Raw genomic sequence first — 22351 nt, 5'->3', positions numbered from 1 at the left:
TAGGCTTTAGAGGAGGAGTGATGACTAGGAGGAAGTACAAGAGAGGAGTCTAGGGGCTGATTGTGTTCTGTTTCTTGATCTTGGTGGTGGTTTACACTTGCTTACTTTTTAAACAGTCATTGAACTGTATACTTATTCCTTGTTCATTGTGTATGTGTGTTATACTGCCGCTAAAGTTGAGAGAGAGAGAGAAAGAAGGCACAAATAGGAGCCACTAAACTAAAGTGGCACGTCACAAGATGATGACCCAAAAAGTATTGTGTAAGATTAGAGGAAATATGTGCGAACAGCTTATATAAGCTCATAGGTTCTCAACGAATACAAGCCAACCTTTTACTAAGTGTATTTTAGCAAAAAACGTTTAGTAAGTACAGTTAAAGAGCAAGAACAGTGGCGTTGGTTAATCGTACAATATTGAAAATCAACAGTGCTGAGCATAAAATCCCTCCACATCAGTGAGGCTCCACAGAAAGAGTTAAACAAGCACAGAGCCTCAAGGGAAGCATCAGGTTGCCCTAAATATTGGGTTTTACAAATTCTTTATTAAAATACTACTCGCAGATATACAGCAAGTTGACTTCTGACTTCCCACCCTCTGATGAGGAACGTGAGTATTATGGTCTATATAAAACAGTGGCTGATGAGTCTGAAGTGGTGAGGAGCCCATGACACTACAGCACAAATGTCACAAGAGTAGGACATAAGGGCCCAGTAGAGTCACCATCTAAAGCAAAAACCCAATCATGATGCCCAGCAAGGATACAGCTAATAATAAACTGTATCCCAGAATAGAGCCAGGCTCTGAGCCTGAAGATGAGAGTTAACCCAACAGGATGTACAGTCAAAGCAGGAACAGAGGTCCCATTGGGAGCTGTCTCTTGCGAGAACAGCAAGAGGGGCTGCCAAGGTCCTCATTCTGAGTTTCTTTAAAGAGAAAACCAGCCAACAGCCCGTCCACGGCTACCTGGGGCGGCAGGTGTGTGGGTCTGCGGTTCCTCTGCCCTCAGTCAAGCAGGAGTGCGCACCTGATAGCTGGTTCAGGCAGCCGGACTCCCAGAGGCCCTGAACTTAGAGATTCTCTCCAAGAGGAGCCTGAAGTGTGCGGCTGTGAATTCAGGCACTTTCCTTGGAAGCCTTTGATGCCTGCCCACTAAATCATGCCCTGTCCATTTCCTATCCTCTACCCTTGACAAACAGGAGATTTCCAGGGAGCACATGCAGACTGTTGGACAAATAAGAAGTCTTTTTTGAGGTTGGGGCAATGTGAACAAAAAAATGAGGCTTGACCAAGGAAGTTAAGAAAATGAAGGCGAGCAGAAAAAGCCAACCTTGCAAACACGAGAGAGAAAAGCAACCTCAGGAACTCCTGGGTGGCATGGTGGGGAGGAAAGGGAGAAAATCCATAATTAGGATAATCCATGGACAGATAACAGGGAACGCGAGCCCAAGAAATTCAAGTCCAAGCATAGAATTTTGCATTTCTAATCAGCTCATGCGTTTTCAGAGTTCACCATTTCTAATATCTAAGAGTTCTCTTCTCCAGTCACACTGCTATAATTTATCACATCCAGGCATGCAAAATCATCCTTTTTCTAACACTAAACATGTTTAATCAGGACAATTTATAATAGCACTTTAGGGCTTTAGTGAAAGAAAGGCATTTGACACATGATATTTACAGTAATCATAATACTACAAGATTTAAAGTGTAATTTTTTTACCGCGTTAGATCAGGAAGCCAAATTGTCCATGTTCTTAGTTAGTTATTTGCAATGCTTTTGGGGGAAATCAGCATCCAGAAATTAATTAATAGTCTTCCCCTCCACAATGATCAGTGTCATCCCTGGGTACTGCTACTAGCTGCCAACTCCTTTCTACCCTTGCTCTAGCGGCAATCAGCCAATGTGATTAATGTTCAACCACTTGTCCTAGCAGCCAAAAGCCAAATGTCATACCACATGCAGGATCATAATTATGCTTCAGCAAGTAGATGGATTTGGCTTTGTTAACCAAGAATTAACCAGAATCTGGAGGCCACTTGAACTAGTGCTTCTGGAAAATACCCATTATATCTCAGCCTTGGGGATACCAGGACATTTTTCAAGGATAGCGGTTTCATGCAAAGCTAAGCTTCTTTTTCAAAAGGCTCTAAACCTTTCTTTGCCAAACTCTAAAGATTCCCTCCACCTTCTCTTCTAGAACCAGTCAAATTTACACGCATTCCAGCTCCACTTGAGTGAAATTCAAGTTCCCATTTAGGTATTTGCTGTTAACCACAGATCTCATGCTTCATGGCCCTTTTGACATGTGTTTATTTGAAAAGGTGAGTCAATGAACCGATGCCTTCCCTGTATTTGACAAGTTCTACCTGACTTGGGGAAACCAAAGGGGACCCACCTTCAACAGGCAGTGATGGGGGGGCCCGAAGTGACAGGAGGGATGTTACCCAGGTTAGTACCCACAGCCCCTTCAATAATAACACACAGTGTCAAGACAGATAGACAACTGACACTTTTTTAGGAGTTCAGATTTCCATCAACTTCAAACTTAAACACAATCATGAATGGTGAAATAAGTAGAACATGACAAAACCCCACAAATTAGAACCAAAGCCCTTATTTCCATATACCAGGAGTAGAAGGTTTGGTCTTAACCTGGGTGCCTACCTCTGGCAAGTGCCCGGGACCTCCCAGAACATGTTGATGTTCCAACATCACCCCGGCTCCATTTGTTCCTCTCTTTGGTTCCCCTTGTCCTGATGTATGTACTTAGTATCATGATTATAATGAATGGCTTTGCATTTTCGAAACAAATCTTTGGTATAAGATAGGATGTCATTATATTTGAACTATGGAATATGTTCTAAATTCTTCACTCAAAGCTTATTTCTCTTTTTTGCCCACAATTGTAATAAATTCAGTCATCTGATTTCACAACACACAGAAACGTTAGAAGAGCACAGCTGACAAAATGAGTGATTGTTTCTTCTTGATGTAGCACAGAATATTAAGCCTACTTACTAGATGTTGTTGAATGCAACAATAAACGAATAAATGAGTGAACTGGTACACAAGTGATACCTTACAGCTTAACAAGGAGAAGATAGAAACTATTTAAAAACAAATAAATTAAACAAAAGCATAGCAGTTGGGGTCCACCTGGTAAGGATGTGATCTATCTGCGGACCTGAGAAGCATTTGATGATTACAGGGTTATAGTTCATATTAATAAGCATGACTATTTCTTCAAGAAAAAAGTCAAGGTATGCTTGAATGTCTTTATTTAGGAAGACAAGAGTGTGTCCTGAACATCTTAGAAAACTTTTAGTCTGGCAATAAAGTTTTAAAACATAAAACTTAAGGAAGTGATATTTTTCAGCTGTCTAGAAAACTGCCTTCTTTGAAATGCTTCAATCCTTGGCCATGTTTGATATCTGAAGGGATGAATGAACTAGTAGTGTGAATTCTCCTCTGGTGGGAACCACATCTCAGGGGAAGCAATGCAGGTGGAGAATGCAGATGGTTTAGAGCTAGGTTCTGATTCACACAATCGTGATGAGTGGGGAGGGATTCCAACCCACCCCAGTACCATGCTGACATCCCTAAAAGAGAACTAATTACCTCCAGGAAAGCGGGAGTTAACAGCAAGCATCCGAACAATTCAATTGACAATGATTGACAATTAAGACCTCTGGACTGAATGACCTGCAGGGTGACCCAATGGCAGTGAGGGACCCACGTGACCCAAACTTTAGTTTCTGCAATGCTACAAAAAAAAGAAGACAGTTCCTAGTAGTATGGTCAGAATTTTCCAAAGGACGCTCCATGAATGGAAGATGTTATATGTGTTATTTCTATTTGAGACTTGACTCCCGTTGTGACATAAATCACGGCCCTAGACAAATGCCAGTGGCAACTCTGGCCATTTCACTTCCCACTTGAATGCAGGAAGCAGCACGAGGTAGGGCTACAGTTTTGGACGAAACACCCATTTAGTATCAGGAGCCTGTTTCTCCTGGCCAGTTAAATAGAGGTGATCTCAACCAGCAGGTTGAAACCCACACTTAATGCTTCTCTATTACAGGGAGCAAAGATTGATTTATTCTTTTTTGTTTACAGAACTATGCAAAACTCATTCCTGGAGCTACAGTAGGGGTACTTCAGAAGGACTCCGGAAACATTCTCCAGCTGATCATCTCAGCTTATGAAGTATGATATTTTACTGTTGGGTTTTCTTTTGCATTTCTTTGGTATTTAAAAACTAAGATATGTTTTAGGCAGTTAAATGCACTCTCCTTTGTTGCTAGAGATAGTGCTTATCCAAAGAAAATCTATCTGCATTAATGCAGCCAAAATATAAATTTTGTTCACTTTATTTGCAGAGATTCTTCCCGGAAGGTGGGGCAGAAGGTAGAAAAATCATAAACCTGATCATAAACTTGAGGTTGTTTTTATAGTAATAACCAATAGCAGCATTGTCACCTGCAAAATTTTAATTCTGCTGAAAAGGCTTCATGAGTCACATAATTAAGCATCCCTCTTCTCTGCCTGAAAAAAATTGTTTAAATTGCCAACGAGTAACAGAGCTATGAGAACTAACTCCACGGGCTTAATGAAACATCATAACTCAGGGGAAAAAACACCAAGGCACACCAGGAACACCACTTTGTAGATTCTCTGCTTTTGGGAAGCAGGGAAATTTTCCGCTTCTTTTACGTCATATATATACTTATATACATTTTTTTTCTTTTTTGCCTTGTCATTGTAAATTAGTGCCTGAAGACAGAATTATTCCCTTAAAATAAGATACATACCTAAAGGGCTGCTGTGTTTTCTCTCTTTGTCTCCATTTCATAACAGTGGATGGCCAGTTGCCAACCCTTTTTATTTGGGTTCCTAAATATCATTATCATCCCTTCTTTTTGCCTTTATGTACAAAGAAACACGCGTGCACACACACACGCACAAAGATGAAGTTCTAAATTAGGACAGGAATGAAAAAATAAAATTTTATAAAGCAGTAAAGCTCCGGTATTTGCCCTAAACAGCAGTTACATAATAACAAATGAATAAAATTCTACTTTTTGATGTTTTAAAATTGCAAATAAATGACCCATATGCACTATATGCCAATATTTAGCATATACTGAACCAGTGTTCCTTGACATTTCTGAATCATCTGGAAGATTTTTTAAAAAAATAGGCGTGTCCAGATTCTTCTCACAGATGTCTTAGGAGAACTTTAAGGGAAGGAAGCTACATATTTTGAAAAAAACAAAACAAAACAAAACCCCAGAATTTTTGACATCACCCCATCGATTTTGAAACTCACCTTAACAGGGAAAAGCAAGGTAGTTTTTCTCAAGTACATTTTCTCAAAGACTAAAATACAGATGGTCCATTAAAGTTATAGGAGGGTTTTTTTTTTAAATTCATATCCTCAGAAACTTCAATTTTCTTAGCTCACATCAAAAATTAATCACCACGTTAGTTCATGCTTGAAATTCTTCTAGACAGGAAAGCTTGTCAACAAAATACTATAAAAACCTTCCTCTCTCTCATGCAGTAAAGTTTTAATGTGTAGAATCAAATAAAATTACATGGCAATCCTTCACTGAATTAGAACACACTCAATTTTCTTTAACTCAGGACTCTCAAAAGTGCTGGCCACTTACATATTCAAAGGAGTTATGCAAATTAGAAAACAGTGAATTGTCAAAAAGATTTCCCCTCCTGTGCCCCTGCATGCTGTCAGAGTTTATGTCTCACTTTACGTCCCCAGTCACTCACATAATTTACACAGTAGTCGAAATCAAGACATCAAACATTTGAAGTGAATCTTGTGTCTTTATTTTACTGTCTTAAAAATATGAAGTGCCTATTATTCTTATATCAAACAATTTGCTCTGGAGTTATGATTGAAACTCTGTGAGTCACTGAGTGAAGTACGCAACAGAAATTAGCACTGGTTCAAATTATTTTTCTATTCTGTTATTTTTAAATGTATCCTAAAAGGACTTTAAAACATGGGGATCCATAGACAGAATTCTTTCCAACCTGTAAAAGGAGAGAGAAGGAAAGACACCATATTGAGAGAAAACATAAAACGCTTCTGACTTGTAGTGGGCAGAGGCAAACAACTTGTGTTTATAATTAGTGACTACAAACTTCAGCGCAGTATTTCACAGTGCGGTCTTGACATAAAAAAAGAAAAAAGGAAAAAAAAAAAAACACTTAAATACCAGATGTGTATTCACCTGGCCATCATTCACTACTTTCTCTCCTTCCCTAACCACATAATAAAAGCTGCTAAAATACCAGTGCTCTCGAGGGTAAGCTCCTCTGGTGGCATTTAAGTTCCAGAAGGGAAGTGACTTCTTTTGTTTTGCCTGATTCATATCAGATACTCAATAAATGAATGAATGAAAAGATGAAATATACAAACATTTATGTCCGTCCCTCGGGAAATTCACATTAAAATACTCTCGGCAAATTTTAAAATATGATACTCCACTTATATCAGCGCGGAGATTTCCTTCATTTGGGTTAGATTATGTCACCCACTACTCCTAATTGCTGTCATCCGCAGACTTGCAGGTCATATTCCTCATTTAGTTCACGGTGCCACTGTCTCCAGCACCACTCCTGCCTTAATTCTTGATGATTTCAGGATATATATATGATCCTTCCTGTACCCTGGACTCTCAGTTTCTTGAACTCCACTTCGGAAATGATCTTGTTCCCTTCCCACTTAATTACCTCCTCATACCTTCACATTTTGTCATACCTTAAACCTTATCGTTGCCAATAAACTCCTTCATAATCTCAGTTGCACGAAATCCATTCTCTGCTTACCATTTCCAATCTTTTCACCTCACTCTTGCTAGTCCCCCTAATATTTCCTCCAGCTCATCAGGATCTCTAATTAATCGACCCTATCCTCTCTGTACAGTTCCTCATCCCCTTGATGTCCTCTCTCACCTGGCCCCTCAGCTTCAATTCAATCACTGTGGTCACTCCTTAGACACACTCTCAACTCCCCTGCACCTTCCCACGCCTTGGAGGTGGTTGGCCAACTGTGGTCCTGGTAATATCCACTCACTCTGCACAGCTGAATGGAAATGGGAAAAGCATACAATCATGCTACCTGGTCTCACTTTAAATTCATGGTCACGGACCTTAAGCTGGCCCTCAATGCTGCCCAGCAACCGTGCTATATTTCCCTAGCAAACATCCAAATGGAGAGACCTAGGAGTCGGTTGATATGTTAGCTGGCAACTCAGCAGAGTAACCTGGACTCTCCCAAACATACTTCACCAATAGTTTTCTCCTTCTCAACTCATGGTAATTTCATCCTTCATGTCGCTAGGGCCAAAAAGCTTAAAGTGATCCTTCACTCCCCCTCTTTCTCTTATATCAGGAAATCTTGTTGACTCTACCCCCAGGTTTATCTAGAATTTGATCTAATCTCTGTATCCACTGTCCTCATCCTGGTCCAAGTCAACCTCCTCAATCACCTGAATTATTGCAAAAGCCTCCTAAATGTCTTTTCCTTTGGTTTCCTACGTTCTGTTTTCAACAAAACAGCTAGAATTTTCATGAAAAAATATTAATGAATTTTCGTATGTAACCCTAATTGCTTTCTCATTTTATGTAAACGTCGAATTCTTTAAAACAGCCTATGAGGACCCTACCAGGTCTGTTCCTCGCCACCCCATCACCTCTGACTTCACCTCCCATTACTCTCCTCTAACTCTCCGCTACAGTACAGCAACCCTGCCCTCCTCGCTCTTCTGCTCCCAGAGCAAGCCAGACATGGTCCTGCCTTTGGGCCCTTGCAACGGCTGCACCCTCTTCCTGAAATACTCTTTTCACACATATTTGCATGGCTAATTTCCTCTCACTTTCTTGAAATGTCACCTACTTAATGAATCCCACCCTGATCACATTTTAAAAACTGCATCCTATACCCCCTTCATTATCCCATCCTAACTTTCTTCCAGAGCATTTATCGCCTTCCTGGTGCTACGTAACTTTCTTATTTATTGTGTCGTTTTCTTTCTGTCTTCCCACACTGAAGTATAAACTCAATCAAGGGGTCGGCTATTTTAAAGATTTTTGTTTCCCAAACACCTAGAACAGTGTCTGGTACACACTGGACACTCCATAAATATTTTCTGAATGAATAAACTGGCAATGTAACTAGTTGAGATAAAACAGATGTAAAGAGTACATTTTAATGCTAAATTGGCAGAAACTGAAATCTTAAGATATGATGGGAATAATATTCAGGACCGAGAAATGACACTTCAATCTCGGACAAAGACTACATTCTGAAAAGTCAGCCTGTGGCCATCTGTGGAAAGAGTGACCATATGCAGCAACTAACAAAGCCGGGAAGAGGACTGACTTAGAATTTAGAGTCGGCGCCTCAGAGTTAGGAGGAAGGAAGGGCCACCTTACCATGCAGTTGCCAAAAGTATCCTTCAGGAAAGTTTGAACCGAATATGCTTTGAAAATTCTATCAATGAAATGGGCACAGGGACTCAAACCCTTTTAGATGCAGTATAACAACTCATTGTATTTTTTATTTTATTTTGTGTGGTTTTTTTTTTTTAATAATTTGGTTTTGTCCCCCAAATACAGACTTCTCTTTTAGAAAAGAAGGAGGAATAAAGAAGGTCTGGATAATAACACTAGCTTTCCCCCAGACAAACCGCACTCCCCTCCTCTTTCCCTGACATTCTTCCTCCTCGGAAACATCGCCTTTACGTCCCCCTCTGGCATAACCCGCACACCCCAAATCCAGTCCTACTCTTTTCCACCTATGTCATCACACATCCCAGCCACCCCGTCCCAGTCCTCACGCCTCAGGCCAGGCTGAGTGCAGCAACACGCCAGCTTCCTTGACTCAAGTCTTCCTGTCCCCTCCTCTAGCCCGTCCTGCACACACCTTCCAGACAACCTCCCTGCAGCGGTATTTTCAGTAAATCAGGCCCCTGCTTAAAAGCTTCAGGAAATATTTCCCACAGGTCTTAACTCATCTCTCCAAACCTCAGGGCTTTTTGTGGTCTGGTGTCTCCTGGGACAGGAGGGGTGCAGGCCTGGGCTGAGCCCCTCTTGTCTCCATTCTGTACCATTCCTGGCACTGCACTTTCTCTCTTCTGGTCCCCTCACCTAAAATACCATTGTGATCCCCTCCACACATCTAAATCCAACACAGCCATTAAGGACTGGTCTTCTAATACTTCAGCCTTCACTGACCACCCTCTTTTCTGAATTCTCCCAAGCCCTTATGTATTACACAATTTTTTTTTCTAATTTAATGGTACATTGACTGACACTATGTTAACTGCTTCACTTGGTCCCATCTTGTTTTTTTCAGCAAGATGATCATCTTGAGGGCAGAAATCCTGTCTTACACTCATTGCCCCAGACCTGGCTCTATACTAAATGTACAATAGGGACTCTGTAAATTCCAGTATTGATTTCAAGGCACAGTTTCTCTCACATTTTAACATCTCTAAAATTGGGATACATTTTATAATTAGTCATGTCTTACCAATGCTTTCAATAGAATGGAAGTCACCATGTAGGTTTCATTGCCTGCACATGCATAAACTTCGTAGTAACTGTATGCGCTACTGTCACTCCAATTCATTAAATGCACTGTTGGTACTATAAGTGTTGAGTACAAGTGCTATTTTAAAATATCTTCCAAGTTTGCACTATGATTCAATATTGAAAAGGTATTGTATGTGCAGAAATGTACCAAAACAAAATAATAGGGAGGCAAATACTGATGATATCAGAGAAACAAATATTCCTTGTTGGAGGAATGATCTGTATTCCTTACAAAGTAACAACCAGCTGCTTTATGGGACCTAAAAGTGATAATACTTAGGATACAAGTAAAGGGAGCTATTGTTATATTTTGTCACTGAGATACAAGCAAAAGATTTGCCTTTTATACGGCAAGTAATGCAATTCAGGACTGGAGAAACTTGTCAAGCCTTCAAAATGGATAAAATAATTTTTAAAGCAATGATAGACTGATGGGTTTGATGCATATGTAGAGCCAAATGACCTCGAAGTATTTTGTCATAATTTAATTGTCATAAAATAATGGTGTATCTCGTACTCGATGGCATCTTAGATTCGATAAAATATGACGTGTGTGTGTGTATTATTTACTTTCTTGCTTGATTGGTGACATGCTGAATTTCTTTTAGACCCAATTTAATTTTATTTATTTGTTGTTTAAGGAACATGATTCACAGATTCTTCTCTTCATGCTCTGTTCTTTGGTTGTGACTTCATTCAACTCTTTATGTCTTATCTAAAGGAACTGCGTTCCGAGGTGGAGCTGGAAGTGTTAGGAGACACAGAAGGACTCAACCTGTCATTCACAGCCGTCTGTAACACCGGGACCCCCTTTCCACACCAAAAGAAATGCTCTCACATGAAGGTGGGAGACACAGTAAGTAGATGGCGAATAGATCATCTGAGGAAACATTCAGGTGATCTCTCAGAAGTTACCTTTATGCACTGGAGCTGGACTTTCCCTTTCAAGAATTTCAAAAGTGATTTTCAAAGATTCCCTAATAAATGCTTTTGGCAAAGCTGATCCCCATGCAGCTTTGTTTCCGCCCATGCATTTTGGTGGCTAGAAGAAGACGAGTATTTTCTTTTCCAGGCTTCGTTCAGCGTGACTGTGAGTGTACCAAACTGTGAGAGAAGGAGCAGGCACATCATCATAAAGCCTGTGGGGCTGGGGGACGCCCTGGAAATCCTTGTCAGTCCGGAATGCAGCTGTGACTGTCAGAAGGAAGTGGAGGTGAACAGCTCCAAATGCAGCAACGGAAACGGCTCCTTCCAGTGTGGGGTGTGCGCCTGCAACCCCGGCCACATGGGTCCGCGCTGCGAGTGCGGGGAGGACACGCTGAGCACCGACTCCTGCAAGGAGGCCCCAGCACTCCCCTCGTGCAGCGGAAGAGGCGACTGCTACTGTGGGCAGTGCATCTGCCACCTGTCCGCCTATGGAAACATCTATGGGCCTTACTGCCAGTGTGACAATTTCTCCTGCGTGAGACACAAAGGGCTGCTCTGCGGAGGTAGGCTACATCCAAGTCCACCTTACTGGGCGACCGTGCAGGTATCAGGGAGGGGCTTTGCATCCTTTGCGCCTTCCACAGCTGCCTGGGCACAGTAAGTGCTCAATAAATGTTTGCTGATCAGCTGAGTGGGTTCACCTTTAGACTAAGGTAACCGATCTTGTCTTATATTTTTTCTGGCTCTGACATTCCCCAGGGGTGAGATCTCTGCCAACTGAACTTACATCTCTATTATTATTTCCCTGGGAGTAAGTAGGTAAAAGATGGAAATGAGCTCTCTTTGGTTATTACCCAGATGCCACAAAACTGCATGTGATCGAACTCCATTATCTTCCAGACTATTCTGGAGCAGGCTCCTGGTGTCTGACCCAACTCTTAAATGCCTATTACTTTGGAAAGATAAAAAGCTAGGCTGCTTAAGTGGCGTACTGCAAAGGACGAGGGACACAAAAACACTAAATGGACTTTCAGGGCCTGCATTCACTCTACACATATTTCTTAAACATCTGCTATGTGACAGATACTAGGTTAGGCACTGGTTATATTAAAGATGAATAAGGACATATGTGAAGAAGGCTATGGAAAGGGTATAAATGAAAAACTGCTTGGAATTTTTTGAGATTGAGAAAAATTTTAAGTAGCAGAAATATCTATGTTCTAATATCTTTTGTAGATGTAAAATCACTGTAGTTTAAGAATATATTACATACAACCTGACTATTATAAAATCATTCTGAGAGATACACACATATATTTAAGTACAGTCTGGTCAGACAAGAATTACAAATGTGTTAATATGCTTTTAAATGATACAGATTTATGTTACGATTGAAATCGTATCTGACTGCCGAACTTAAGCTCTTGTGTCTTTTTTTTTTTTTCCACCGTGTGTGAGCAGATAGCTTTTCAACACAGAAAGCCATTATCTTTAGAGAAACCTAAGCAAGTTATGTTTTCAAACCACAGTGTCAGGAACATATAAAAGAGACTGATTTTCAGGGGAAACGGCCTGAGAAAAGAAGCCTCAAAGAATCCCAAACTCTTTGAAAACCATCTGATATCCTTCGCAGGGCACCTCCGTTTCATTTCCTGGCTGCTGCTGTGACGGCCAATAGATTCCTCTGAGGCTGCCTTCTTTCTTCCCCTCCCAGAGAATGAAACGTTTAGGGTCTGTCCAGATTGAGACGCATTTCTCTCCCCTTTCACTCAAAGGTGTTTTTCCTTATCTAATGGGTGTGTTTCCAAACCCACGTCGCTCCGCTTTTCACAAGACGCAGACAGAACACAGCCTGAAGCCAGAGGCCGTCACCAAGTCTCGGAAAGAATCTATTCAGCAGAACCCCAGATGGCATTTTTAATAGAAATCTTTAATAAAATATGTGCCTAAGACATATGAAATTGCCTTTCAAAAAAAAAAATCTAAAGCATAATCAAATACAATATAACAGCAACACTGACCCCACCTATATTTCACCCTTTAAATCTGAAGTCAGAGATCTAAGGCTGTGTAAATCGATGGTCATGTTTAGCAGCACAGTTCTTCCCGTTTTTTAATGGTCTTTCATTTTGTTTTGTGTCACACATGCGGACAGACATAAGTTCAATGAGTCAACTTGATCTGTGCATTTGTAGTTCAGACGGTCCGACAATACTGCCTCTCTTTGTATCAGATACAGTGATCACTAAAGAAATTCTATTTAGGAAATACAATTATTCCTTCAGTTGGACTCAGAAAACGTCACCAATGCCCATTTCCTTCATACATTGGGGTACTTTTCCATCCTCAGCCATGGCTGTTTCTCAAAATCTATTTTGTGTTTAGTAACAACTCAGAGGATGTTCCTCTACTCTCAGTAACTTCCTCTTTTAAAAGGTATAATAAAAGTACAATCATTCAAATTCAACAAAGAGTCGTGGAGCACCTCCTACGTGCCCGGCATTGTGCCCAGTGCAGGGACTACATTGTTCCTGCCCTTGTGAACACACCCGGCTGTTGTTGCTGCTGTTTGCCATAGAGGCCTGACGGTGCTACAGCCTCCCTTCTCGTGTCAGTCTCACTTATTTTACAACTAACACACTCTGAAGTGTGCCGCTTCTCTGAAGGGCTGTTATCTCAATGTTCATTTCACGCACCTCCTTCCATCCATCTGTAAGCACTCAAAGATACAGGGTTCCATTGATTTTTCCCTTGCCCAAATTCCATTAGTCTTTTAAATTTTGATTCAAAGAGACTGGAAACTCTAACAGGCAAACGGCATTACGGAAAAAACTTCCTGCCATTGTGCACTTAGTTATCAGTCAGTGGCTTTCAGAAAGATCTATCCCTCTCCAAAGAGCCTGATAATTTTTTCTTGATCTTTGGTTATCATCGTGCCTCTACATGAAGCCACTATGAAGCTGTTGTTGCTGTTGTTGTATGAACAGGTACCTTAGATCTCTGGTTGTTTGTGGATATCAGTTAACAACTACTGGAACCGGGTTAATGGTTCTGGAAGGCCCACAGAAAGGAGGGCTTCTGAATTCTGAAAGGAGCTCCTGGAAAGGTTTTCTAAAATTTTCACCCAGTAATTCATATATGCAGTGATACGCTTGGGCACCCTCAAAACCTTTGGAAATGCACATTTCATTTGACAATATTTATACGCCGCATGCATTTTTCAGAATAAACTTCAATATAGAAATCTCTCCCTGTCATGAAAGTAAGTTTCCCCTTTTGCTGAGGAAGAAACAAAAAGCAATCATAGTTTAGAGTATACCTCACGTATAAAAATTAAATGAATGGTTTTGGCCTACATCACCTAACTATTCTTAGCTTTGAATTAATTAGTTCAATTATGAATCAAATAGGTTATGAAATTCAGTCGATGTTATGGATCCAGATAAATTTCAACTCATCTTTCATTAGAGAAGTGTTTGTCTTTTTAGTATAACATATGTACAAAATTGCTATATTACTCTCTCAATACAGATCTAGATCTGTATCTGTATCTATAGATCTAGATCTAGATCCACCAGGAGCAGTCAGAATCCAGCTTCAAAATCTTTGTGGTTTCTCCTTTGTTCTGTGATTTCCTACTCCACACCTCTTAAGGCCAGGTCATGAAGACAGAAAAATAACCACTTACTAGACCAAAGTTTACAAGAGAAAACCCAGCATCCTTCTTTCTACAATGAACATAGCAGCTTCTCCTACAAATGGAAACCTGCCTCACCTGTGATTTCTTTTATATCTGTTTGGTTTTCAGTATAATTACAGGAGTTTTAATACTGATGGATAATTTTGCTATCAAATTCTTCCCACTGGATAGTGTTTAGGAATAATGATAATTTACACTTATATACTGCTTATCTATGGGCCAGACACTGTTCTAAACACTGTTATATATTATCTCAGGTAATCTTCATAACAATCCTATTAATAATCCCTCCTTACTACTGAGGAAACGAAGGCACAGAAAGGTTGAGTAATTTCCCCAACTTTGCCCAACCCAGAAGTACCAGGTCCAGGACCCAGACCTGAACTGTCTGGCTCTACACCTGTGCACTTACCTGCTATGCACTCACCCACCACCACCATGCCCACGTGCCTTTGCAATGTTGCCAAGGTGCAAAGCTTGGGAGGCAATGCCTGGTGCATGTTTCTTTTTCTGAAGAAAAGTATCAGTTACGAAATTTTTAAGTAAATGCTGTTTGTTTGGAATAGCAAAAGCCAATTTAGAATCTTGAGCATGGTTGGCACCCAAAAAATATTATGAAAGAACACACAAACCCATTACCTGAAACCCTTTATTTAGCATCTTATAGTAGTTGATACACTACTCTGTGGTCAGCTCTTCAGGAGCACTTCAGGAGCCCCTCTTCTCTCAGGCTCTTCTGTAAGGATCCCTTTCTCTGATTACATTTTAAATGCTGATGCTCTCCAGGGATCTCCTCACTCTTTATCTGCTTTCCCTAGACGATCTCATCCACATCAGCTTCCACTGCCACCTATCCCTGGTGGATTCCAAAACCCAAATTTCAGGACTATATATACGTATTCAACCACCCACGGGTCCCTCAAACTCAACAGAACCAAAAATGAGCGCACCGTCTTCCCCACCGTAAGCTGCTCTTCTTCCTCTGCTCCAGAACAATCTATTCACTTAACAATTAAGCACTCTCTGTGCCAGGCACGGGGATGAGGCACCGCATGAGTTACTTCCATTCCAGGGCAGTAAAAAGTCGCCCCATCCAGCCAGCAGCCCTGCCTGGTCACCTGCGGAGGATTTCATCCTCTCTTTTCCCCTCCCCCTGTGCCCTGGGCATCCCATGCCCTAAATTTCATCCTCTTTCCTCTCCATTCCTGCGGACACTGTTCAGGGCCTCATATCCTCTTGTCTCTATTGCTGGGAAAACCTCCTTACTGGCTTTTCTGTGCCTAGTTTGACCCTCTCTACGGATGCCAGGACATTTCTAGACACATATCTATCTCTTCAGGTCTCTCCCCTACTTAAAATTTCATCATTCTCAGGATAAAAGCTCTTACTTTAGTCCATAAAGTTTTTCATGATGTGATTTCTGACTTTGGTGGACCTTTCCCTCCTACCCTCATGGACACCCCATACGCACCTTTGGCTCTATTCATATGAGTTTGCTATGGGTATTAAGCAGGTCACGTGATTACACACTTCTGTCATTTACCTATGCTTTTTTCTCTGCTTATAATGCATGTAACCCTCTTCTTCTATCTTCTATCTTTACCTTCCAAATTCAGCTCAAGCATCACTGCCTCTGGAAACCTTCCCAAATCTCGTCTAATTTGGAAACTCTTCCTCAGTGTGTATGGCACTTATCACATTGTATTGTACTTATCAGCAGTAGTATTTGTTTGCCTGTCTCCTATACTAGGCCATCAGCTCAGCTACCTTGTCTTATTTAATTTTGTATCCTCATGCTTGAAACAATCTTTGGCACATGATATACACTCAATTAAAATTTGTTAAATAAATGAATTTGTTGGGCACTCGCTGTATGCCTGTAGGACATATAGTTGGTAAATACAAAGCTAGGAGATCCACACATTATCTCGTCTGACCACAACCATCGGAAGCAGCTTTTATTCCCTCTACTTTATAGATGAGGCTTTCATGATTACTCAGCTTCAGTGATGCAGAGGTGGGGTGTTACCAAAGTCTATATTGTATCTCTATTCTACAGCACCTTAATTGAAAGCAAAAAATTTTAAAAACTACATACACACACACACACACACACACACAGTTGGCCCTTGAATAACATGCGTTTGAAGTGCATGGGTCCACTTATATGCAGATTCTTTTTCAATAAATATATTGGAAAAATTTTTGGAGATTTGCAACAATTTGAAAATACAGATGAACTACATAGCCAGAAATATAAAAAAAAAAAAATTAGGGATGTCATGAAGGTGTAAAGTATATATAGATACTAGTCTATTCTTACATAGGCATAAGGTGAGTGATATTTAATATAAAATTAATAATGTGTTAGTTTTCTTACGGTTTTATAACTTTGCTTTCCAAGCATTATATTTCTACTGTACAACATGCCTCTCTCATAATTGGAGAAACTGCATATCAGCCTACCATTACAGGTAAGTGGGTGTTTGGAAAATATAATCATGCTTCTAATATGAATATGTCTATAATACTGTGTGCCGTCGACATTTTTAACAATTCATTCATTGGTGTATAGGCTGGGCTTCCATAAAGCAATCATATTACTGCTCCTTCGTTATCAATGCATGAATAGCTACACCTGTAAATAAATATGAATTTCTTTTTCACATTATCTTTTCATTTTTGATTTCCAGTAATTTGTGTAATATCTAGTGTTATAATACAATATTGATGTAGGTACTGCCAGACGATTCATCTTGCGAATTTACGGTATTGATAAATACAGTACAGCACTGTAAATGTGTTTTCTCTTCCTTATGATTTTCTTAATAACATTTTCTTTTCTCTAGCTCACTGTATTGTAAGTATACAGTATATGATACGTATAACATATAAAATACATATTAATCAACGATTTACGTTATTAGTAAGGCTTCCAGTCAACAGGAGGCTGTTAGTAGTTAAGTGTTGGGGGAGTCAGAAGTTATCATCAGATTTTAGTCTGGGGGGAGGGGTGGGAGTGAGGGGGCGCAGTGCCCCAACCCATGCCTTGTTCAAGGGCCAACTGTATGTGCACACATGCAATTGTGCGTGTGTGTACACACACACACACACACAGTAGCTACTGTAGACTTCTGGATTGTCTTATTTCATCTGGTTATGAATTCTGTTTGATATAACATCAGGCAATGGAGTTGTTCAGTTAAGGGACCAGATCCATAAATATACACAGTTAGCAAAATAGGTTCCATAAAATCTAACTACACTCACCGCACCCCCCCCCCCCCCCCCCGCACCCCACACACGCACACACGCACTCACTTTTTTTCTCGTTTTTTTCTTCGGTCTTTTTGACGGTGTTTAAAGGCAAAGAGGAAAGATGCCCCCAAGATCCGGAAGTGGTTTTGGCCCTAAGAAACCAAAAGCTTTGTTTTGCAGACCACGGCGACTGTGACTGTGGCGAGTGCGTGTGCAGGAGCGGCTGGACGGGCGAGTACTGTAACTGCACCACCAGCACGGACCCGTGCATCTCCGAAGACGGGGCGCTCTGCAGCGGGCGAGGGGACTGTGTGTGCGGCAAGTGCGTCTGCACGAATCCTGGAGCCTCGGGGCCCACCTGCGAACGCTGTCCCACCTGTGGAGATCCCTGTAACTCTAAACGGTAACGTCTCTACTGTCACCAGTCCTCTTTGTCCATAGGTTTACATGATGATCAAAGTTATAATGACATTTTATAAACTCAGACCTCGGATTGCTTTTGCTGGCTTTGGTCTCCAAGCATGCATCAAAACACACAAGCCGGCAGGGCCCCTGTGATGATCAGCCTGGAACGTCAGCCTCTCCCCTGCCTCTCGGTGCTGATTATCCAGGACCACAAAGTCACATTTCTGCACAGCCTACCAGGGAAGCTGAGCTGATGTCCCACACTGATAACATCAGATAGCCTCTCCCTTACAATACCAGCCACACATCAGGAATGCCCTGGGGGTAGACTGAGGACACTCACATTCACTACTTTTTAAAGGGAAACAGACAAGCTTCTTTCTTATCTAGAAGTTTGTAGCCTGACCTTACTGATTCATTCCTATCTGTAAACTCATAAAGGCAAAGAGGCAGAAAGATGATCTTGTATTTCAATTCCTTCCCTCTTCTTTACCACTCATGCCCTTTGGCACCTTTCTTTGGTTGTCATTCTACACAGCTATTGTGAGTTACACTTTCTTTTATAGCATGTGAACAACCACCACCACCACCACATTGTTTTTATTTTCCAGTAAAAAAAAAATGTCCTTTGCTTGGCAGCTAACTTCTTAATGAAAGCGGGGCAACATTTGTAGGTCGAGTGAAGCAAATTTCCAAATTGGCTGCGTTATGACATTGCAGGTATAATGTATTATACAGCAAACATGCTTAAGCAGTTCATATTTTCATTAACTCTGGTACCCAAAATGGGGACAGGTGCATTTCCAATGTAAACAAAGTAAGAAAATCAATATTATCAATATTCACTCAGCGGTTGCTCACTATTAGGGTGTCAAAACTTCTGTCACTGTGCCTGGACATATGCCAAGAGAAGCATGGGCACAAGGGTAGACTTACTTGAATGGAATGGAATGTAAAATGTCATTTCAAGGTATTTCTTCTATTATTTTTCTATTTTATCTTCTCTGTAAACGATTCGATCTCTTTTGAAAATTTTTTTATGTAACTATAGTTGATTTACAATATTATGTTAGTTTTTGGTGTTCAGCTTCAGATTCTTTTCCATTATGGGTTATTAGAAGATATTGAATATAGTTCAATGCGCTATACACTAAATCCTTGTTGTTTATCTTGTATATAGTAGTGTGTATATGTTAATTCCAACTTCCTAATTTATCCCTCCCCTCCCCCTTCCCCTTTGGGAACCAGAAGTTTGTTTTCTTTGTCAAAGTAGTTTGAATTTGAAAAATTGGATAGCGTTATCCCCTTGGTGTTTGTTAGTTTTGAGATGAGTCTGTTACTTTTCTTTATGATTTCAATGCACTGATTTATCAAATAGGTATTAAGTACCTACTATAGGAATTATGTTAGGCCATAGACACGCAGTGATACTGAAACAGTTATAGTACCTGCTGTCACAGGTGCTGAGCATTTACTGGGAAAGACCATTTTTAAAAGTAATGATAATGACATCTGGGCTGACAGTTACAATAAGGGATAGAGAGGGTGCAGTGGAACTGTATGGCAGGAGATAAACCTACCAGACTAGCTTGGGCAGCGATCCGTGGGGTGCACAAAGGGGCAGTGGTTTTAAGGGCTTCCACGGTCTCTCGCAGCCCACAGCAAAACCACTCCAAGTAAATACAACGCCCAGATCAGTGCAGTGTGCTTGCGGTGCAGAGCCAACTTCCAGATAAGACTTCTCTCCGCCACTCCACACAGCTTGCTGCTCCTCAGCCCTTCCAGCAGAGGAATTCAGAGGCTTCCGCTACAAGGGGACTAACTGATAAGGGTTAGGGAAGGCTTGTCTAAGGAAGTGCGGTTTCAGCTGAGATTTGATGAGGCCTGGGTGGGAGTGGAGAATGTTTCCAGCCCTTAGAAGAGCATACCTTTCCTGAGCCAGCATAATGTGTGCCCACAGTAAGAAAACTTTTGCAGCTTTGGGTTACTCCAAACACTATCCATTTGTAAAGTGATTTTCAGCTCAAGATTAATTCAGGGACTAAGCTTTACTTTGCCGTATAGACATCATTAGGGTCGCTTAATTCCTGGGCCATGTTCTTGGAAGCACACTGTTCTGTAAGTAGCGATCCTTTATTTAAAAACCTGCGTTAATCAGGATACAGGCTGTAATCCGCAGCTTTTGAAAATACCCTTATCAAGGCTTGGACTCATTCAAAAGAGTTACAGAAAAGTGAATCTTTAAAATAGTCATTCAAGACATATGAGAATTCTTGGAATTCTTGTTAAAACACAGACCATTTCTATTAAGAGAAGCACACTTTGTCTAGTCGCTAATCATATTTTAGCACCATAAATCCTTCCCAGGAAAATGTGTAATGAAAATATAGCTAAATCAAATACCAAAATAATTGGGGGGTTTTGTTGGGGAAAAATTTTTTTTAATCTAACCAATCAGAAGCAATCAGTACAGATGAATGGGAATAGTAGCTATTATCAAGGCTGGCTCAGGCAACATTGATCACTGAACAAAATTCAGAATAAAGCAGTTTCCTCTTGAACATCACCCAGCTAGCCTTCTGAGAGTAACAAAACACAATATCCTCCCTGAGGCACGCCTATAGCCAGAACCATAGTAACAGCATTAAAGCAACCCAGCTGCCTATCTATTTTCCACCAACACAAACTGATCGACTCTGTTGAATAATGTTCACAGGAGCTGCATTGAATGCTACCTGTCTGCAGATGGCCAGGCCCGAGAAGAATGTGTTGACAAATGCAGACTAGCTGGTGCGACCATCAATGAAGAAGAAGGTTCTACTTGTCTTAAATTGCTTTCCTTTCCTTTGCACAGTTTTGGAGAGGCAGAAACTCTGTGGAGGGCTTTTTGGTAGCCCGACCTCATTTGTACCAGGGTGTTACTTCACACGCATTCTTTTTTTTTTTTTTAATTTATTTATTGGCTGCATTGGGTCTTCGTTGCTGCACACGGGCTTTCTCCAGTTGCTGCGAGCAGGGGCTACTCTTTATTGTGCGCAGTCTCCTCGTAGTGGCTTCTCTTATTGTGGAACACGGGCCCTAGGCATGTGGGCTTCAATAGTTGCGGCACATGGGCTCAATAGTTGTGGCTCATGGGCTCTAGAGCACAGGCTCCATAGTTGTGGCGCACGGGCTTAGCTGCTCCATGGCATGTGGAATCTTCCCAGAGCAGGGATTGAACCCGTGTCCCCTGCATTGGTAGGCAGATTCTTTACCACTGCGCCACCTAGGAAGTCCCACACGCATTCATTTTTAAGAGTAAATGCATTCCAGAAGGCTAAAGACTGGATTGTTTGGGGTGCAAGCAATTTAAAGTCCCGGCCATGCTATTTGACTTCACCTCTGTTGGCAAATTCATCTCTGCTTAACACATGCAATTGGAGAGAATTCCAGAATTATATATATATGTGTGTGTGTGTATATATATATATAATTATGTATAATTGTGTATATATATATATATTTATTAGAAGAGAGAAAAATTGAATAGCTGAATGGTAACCCCTAACCAACCTGAACTCTTCCTTTGTTGTCTGATTGCCTTATTTCACGATAGGAAAGTATAATATGGATTTTCTGACAGCAACTCTCAGACACCAGGCAGTTTCTGGTTAGTGGCCATTTTTCCTTCCTTCCCCTCCATAGGCTTCTACTCCCAGCTTTCCAAACGTGGGCATTACATGGTCATCCTTAATTCCCTGTTGCCTCAGTCCCGAACTACGAGAAGGGCCTGTCACCTTTAACTGCTAAGCAAACTCTGCTCTTGCTTCCACCTGCCATTTTTGAAGTTACTTAAAATCAGATTCTTTCTAACGGCAAAAATGTTATCTCAAATACATAAATAGGTTGCATTTTAGCTGAGAAGGCATTTAAAAAATAAGCTGTGAACTTTAAAACAAAGCAGATGACTGACTCCTCCCAAAGGGACCGTCTGGGGGGATATGTGTTTCCATCGTCACAAACTCCCTGCCTTGTCCTGCTGCTCAGGTAGGGATGTCGCTCTGCAGGCCTTAGAGGCGTGGTCACAGTGCATCTCCGTGGAGTGGAATAATCAAGACGATAATTCATGACACTTTGAGATATGTATCTTGAAGAGACGAAACTAGAATACAGAAATTCATCCATTTCTGAAGTGAAATAAGCTGTGATATTTATATTGTTTTGAAAATTACCAACATTGTTTTAAAATTGAGCTTTCTGACTATGCACAGAGTCAGAAACCTGTCTGGAGGGGCATGATTAGTGCTCATGAAACCCCTCGCCTGTGCTTTTTTCTGGTGCCTGAGGATAAAAATGCCAAGTAGCTGTAAATTGGACAAGATGGTATGTACCTTACACTACTACCAAAGGTAAGATGCAGTAAAAGCACCAAGTAAAGTGGGTGGCCTGTCCATATTAG

General features: G+C 41.0%; 1 protein-coding gene across 8 annotated transcripts in view; it reads left to right on the top strand.

Moving 5' to 3' along the window:
• The window catches only part of ITGB6 (integrin subunit beta 6), a 126418-nt gene that overhangs the window by 89037 nt on the left and 15030 nt on the right, over positions 1-22351 (top strand). For all 8 annotated transcript variants that reach the window (XM_057744237.1, XM_057744236.1, XM_057744232.1 and 5 more), the window contains 5 exons: positions 4119-4208; positions 10345-10479; positions 10696-11113; positions 17689-17911; positions 20630-20727. In XM_057744237.1, the coding sequence (XP_057600220.1) occupies positions 4119-4208; positions 10345-10479; positions 10696-11113; positions 17689-17911; positions 20630-20727 (964 nt within the window). The remainder of the gene's footprint in view (positions 1-4118; positions 4209-10344; positions 10480-10695; positions 11114-17688; positions 17912-20629; positions 20728-22351) is intronic.

The sequence above is a fragment of the Hippopotamus amphibius genome, chromosome 8 (genome assembly GCF_030028045.1).
Source record: "Hippopotamus amphibius kiboko isolate mHipAmp2 chromosome 8, mHipAmp2.hap2, whole genome shotgun sequence".
NCBI lineage: Eukaryota > Metazoa > Chordata > Mammalia > Artiodactyla > Hippopotamidae > Hippopotamus > Hippopotamus amphibius.
The sequence above is the reverse complement of the archived record's forward strand: the minus strand, read 5'-3'. Positions and strand labels throughout refer to the sequence as shown.